Source organism: Gymnogyps californianus, chromosome 1 (assembly GCF_018139145.2).
Source record: "Gymnogyps californianus isolate 813 chromosome 1, ASM1813914v2, whole genome shotgun sequence".
Classification (NCBI taxonomy): domain Eukaryota; kingdom Metazoa; phylum Chordata; class Aves; order Accipitriformes; family Cathartidae; genus Gymnogyps; species Gymnogyps californianus.
This window is the reverse complement of record NC_059471.1, coordinates 134,434,132-134,438,823: the sequence shown is the minus strand read 5'-3', so window position 1 is coordinate 134,438,823 and position 4,692 is coordinate 134,434,132. Positions and strand designations below refer to the sequence as shown.

Below are 4,692 nucleotides of genomic sequence, written 5' to 3'. Positions count from 1 at the left end.
GGGGGAGGTGAGTATCTCACCTCAATGAACACAGCTGTTCTCAGCTGCCTATGTACCTCCACTTGGCAGTGAGGCTGTTAGATACGGCTCATGACTACCTTACCTTCCCCGTGCTCCTGGATGCCTCTCCCCAGCAGGATCCCTGGGCAAGGGAGCAGGCCCCCGCCAACCTCGATGTTTGTCTAATGTGGGAATGGTACTTGTGTCTGGAGAGGTGTTGGCATGCCTACCCCATTATGTATTCTGTCAGCTAGTGTATGGCAGCCTACCCGAGCCCCTAGCCCTGCACACTTTCAACCATGCTCTTCTTTTGGGCAATGCTGGGAAGAAACTGTCCAGTCTTCTCTAAAGAGGCTCTAATTTGATGCACCCCTTGCCCCAGTGGCTTTTCAGGGTTTCATACAGCAAAAATAATATTTCTTGATGACTGAACTCCAGACCCTCTCATCTTCCCAGGTCTTCTCACACACCTTCATCCTTCTCCCTCATTGGTGTCCATCTTTTGGATATTTGCAGATATTTTCACACTCTACCCAGCCATAGTTGCTGTTTGACTAATCACTACTAATTCACTTACTGTTTCCAGTCACAAGGTCACCTGCTTCATCCCCACAGTCAAGTCTGCACCCTTTCCCTAACACATTGCATGCAAATTACTGATGCTCTTCTCGTACTGAGGCCTGGACGTGAGGAGGATATTTTTGGTGCTGAGCCCTCAACAAAGACATGGCCAACTGCTGGCTCCAGGGTGGGGCTAATGTAAATTCTCTCTTGTCTTCTCCTGTAGCCTGCTGATGAAGAGGAAACTCTTCCTCTACAACTTCAAGAACCTGCGCTGGGCCAAGGGCCGGCGTGAAACCTACCTCTGCTATGTTGTAAAGCGCCGTGACAGTGCTACATCGTGCTCCCTGGACTTTGGATACCTGCGCAATAAGGTATGGGGAATACCTTGGCATCCTGTTCTTATATCCATGCTGAGGTGCATGCAGCTCCAGTTTGCCTGGGACAGCAGGGAAAGGAGGGCTGCGACAGCAATCCAGGCACTGGCACACGTGTCCACGAGCATGGATACTGCACCGGTACATACTATTTGGGGGATGCAGCCTCCAGGTAAAACTATACCTTATGCTACCCCCAAGTGTGTTACCAGCAAGACATCCATGCTCCCTGCTGCTTTACCAATTTACCTACTTCTCTGCTTAGCTCCCACCCATTTCTCTTGTATGTCCCTACACATCAGTGCGCTCCTGTGTTTTCTAGCCAGTCTTCCACTTACGTACCACTGTGCCTTCTCCCTCTGTGCGCTGACCCTAGGACCTACGCCCTCACCTTGTTTCTCCTCCCCTCACACCCCATCCAGCTCACACCTCCCTTCTCACCCCTCTTACACCCTGCTCCCCCTCCCACCTCACGCCTTGCCCCTCTCCCTCTTTCACGAAGATGGGCTGTCACGTGGAGGTGCTCTTCCTGCGCTACATCTCAGCCTGGGACCTGGACCCGGGCCGCTGCTACCGTATCACCTGGTTCACCTCCTGGAGCCCCTGTTACGACTGCGCCCGGCACGTGGCCGACTTCCTGCGTGCCTACCCCAACCTGACCCTCCGCATCTTCACGGCCCGCCTCTACTTCTGTGAGGACCGCAAGGCAGAGCCTGAGGGGCTGAGGCGCCTGCACAGGGCGGGGGCCCAAATTGCCATCATGACCTTCAAAGGTGAGATGTGCAGGCAAGAAAGAGATGACGAAAAGCTGTGGGAGGTTAGGGAGACCCAGGAGGGTGGGAGAAGATAGAACAAGGAGCCAGAGAAGATGATGGCGGGATGTGATGATTTAGTGGCCTTAGGAGAGGTTAGTGTCCTCTCTGGGGCAGTCTTGAACACTTTGTAACTCCTCTGTGCCTTGCACAGATTACTTCTACTGCTGGAACACGTTTGTGGAGAACAGGGAAAAGACATTCAAAGCCTGGGAAGGGCTGCATGAAAACTCTGTCCATCTGTCCAGGAAACTTCGACGGATCCTCCTGGTGAGGGCCAGTTCTCCTTCTCCTTCCAGTGCCTCTTCCCCTCAGCTGTTTCCTCTCTTCCTCGCTATAGTTCCTCTCTGCTCTTGCTGCCCATCTCTGCCATCTGCCATTTCATTCATTCCTGTGTCTTTACCTTCCATGTCCCTCATGCCTCTCTCCCCCAACTTCCTTCATATCTCCTCTCCTCATTCTCTTCCCCGTCTTCCACCTCTCATCCCATCTCCTGCCTTTCCTTCCTCCTTCCCCATCTTCATAGGTTCCTGCTCACTTTACAACTGACCTAACATTTATATTTTGTCCTGCAGCCACTGTACGAAGTAGATGATTTACGAGATGCCTTCAAAACTCTGGGACTTTGAAGTGAAAGTCATCAGCAATCAGAAGACTTCACAAATACTTGTTCTTTGATTTCCAACTCTCTCCCTTACAACAGATCTTTCTCTTCTTCCCTCTTTACATCTCTCTTCCTTCCAGCCCTGTGTCTAGAGATAAGACTATCCTTACTTTTTCATTTCCAAGGAGAATTAGGCTGATCTTCTGAAGACACATTCTCCAGGCTCACACACATTGCTAGCTGGGAATAGCCAGGACTGCAGTGACATTGCCAGAGAGCGATTTGTCCTCCCTCGGTCCCTGCAGAGCTAATTCAGGTGGTCCACTAAATGGAGTTCCGGGTTTAGCCTTGCCCAGGTGGGAGCAGACAGCCTGCAAAGCTGTTTGTGTGACTGTGTTCTCACTGGCACCGCACTGATCTGCACATTTCGTGAGGGCTTTGAGGAGCAAGTCTCTTGGCTCTTAGAGCTGCACTACACTGAGCTGCTCTGTGTCTTCCCCTGTGAAATGGTTTATTTGTCCTTCTGGATGTGGGTAGGAAGTTGAAAACCATCACCATTTAAGTGGTATAGCCTATGTCCTAACAGCAAAATTGGCCAGTTATTGGAAAGCTTGACTGAGAGTACTGAAGTGAGTCCCAGACAGCCCAGGTAGCTTAGCTTGAAAACCTCACTTGAAGCCAGCAGGTCTTCTAAGCAGATTGTGTGCAGGCCCAGGCCCTCTAGTGCCTCCTGCCCAGAAAGGAGGGAGCTTCAGTAGCTGTGGGTCCAGGTTTTGTGCCCTAGGAGAGGTTGAAACTAGACAATAAAAGCCTAAAATGAAAGCAGAAGACTCACTGGCCAACATTTTCAAGTGCAAGCTGCAATTCTAGGTATCCAGCAAGACATTTCCCATGCAGAAATAGGATGTCCACTCAACTCCTATTAACTATGTTGAGAGCCATGGCAGCCTGGGGTCAGTACCGATCAGTGTGTGGACCTCCCACACAGCCAGGAAAGGAGCCACCAAGGCACTTCAGCTCTGCAGTGTTTTTCCAGCATACATCTACCGGAAAACACACTTCATTTCCACATTGTACTGTCCCTCAGACTTAACTTCTCATTTATGTAGGTTGAGGCTGTGGCATTTTAGATGGTGTATTGGCATCCACATCAGTCACCATCTGTTTCTTCACGTACCTCACGGAGGAGCACCACAGCTCTCGCTACTGGAGTACTTTTCATCCACTGAGCATTTCCTCCTAGATCACACCTGCAATATGCTCCCTCCCTAGCCAACTGTCCTCTGCTGGAGGCACCTTAACAGTCCCACAGTCTTCTGTTTTTACAGGCCTTTTAATGCCCATAATATGGCCAGATATGGCTAGTTGGTGACTGGACTGAGAGCTGACAAGAAAAAACACCCAGCATGAGCAAAGCTATGTAGATAGATATCTTCTGTAGGGGGGCAAAATCAAAGCATCCTCCTGCCTGGCAATCACTGTGTTTCCACTAGGGGATCCCATTAGCACCTGATCTTGTGGACACAGTCTTTACCAAGTTGAAGATATGGGTTCATAGTACACGCCTACTCACCACCACCTTCCCACTACCTAAATTACAGATGGATTGTCCTCTGCAGTCTAACCTCTTGAGGTTTTGCCAAGGCTAATTGTGTCCCACATTCTGGGGGTGCTCTGTCATTTCCTTCATGATGATTGTGAGTTCTCTGCTCCATCCTGTTCCTCTTTCTGGGTAAGGCTGGAAGCTCCTGTGTGGCTCCTCAGAACACCTCCTCTGGTGACAGCCCAGCCGCAGGAGGACAGCAGAGCGCCCTCTTCCCACAGTGCCTCCTCCTGCTAGGAGAGGTCACAACTGGGTGCATCACAAGCTTCCTACAACTTCAGGCTCCTGAGGCACTCTCAGCTTGAGGAATTTCGACCGCGAATAGTAATGAGAGTTCTTTGCAAAGCATTAATTTGCAAGCATGGTGTTGTATATTTGTTTGATATGGTGGATATTATTTATATAAATAAAGGTCTTACAAATGAGCATCTGGTTTTGTCATTATTTTGGTACCATGTGGGTGAGGGAAGTAAAAGTTGACACAAAGGATTGACGTGTCGTCTGTCCTTTCTGATTTCTGGAGAGACAACTTGGTACTATCCTATTAAACTGTCTTTATCCTTTTCACTCATAACTTTGAAGTTGTTGACAGTGTCACCCAGCAGATCAAGGTAGATAAAGTGTTCAGGCAATAGGTACTTTGGAAGTACTACCAAAAATCTGTGATGTAAATGCTAAAGTTGTTCAAGATGCTTCCTTCATTGATTGCAAGCCTATCATCCCCATTCATGACTC

The 4,692-nt window shown here is 49.5% G+C and overlaps 1 protein-coding gene across 1 annotated transcript; it reads left to right on the top strand.

Moving 5' to 3' along the window:
- Positions 1-770: 770 nt before the first annotated feature.
- On the top strand, positions 771-2,379 carry AICDA (activation induced cytidine deaminase; the record flags this gene model as incomplete). Its single annotated transcript, XM_050896335.1, has 4 exons — positions 771-935; positions 1,441-1,711; positions 1,905-2,020; positions 2,326-2,379. Coding segments are annotated over 4 exons (606 nt in total), but the record flags the coding sequence as incomplete, so codon positions are not given.
- Positions 2,380-4,692: the final 2,313 nt, after the last annotated feature.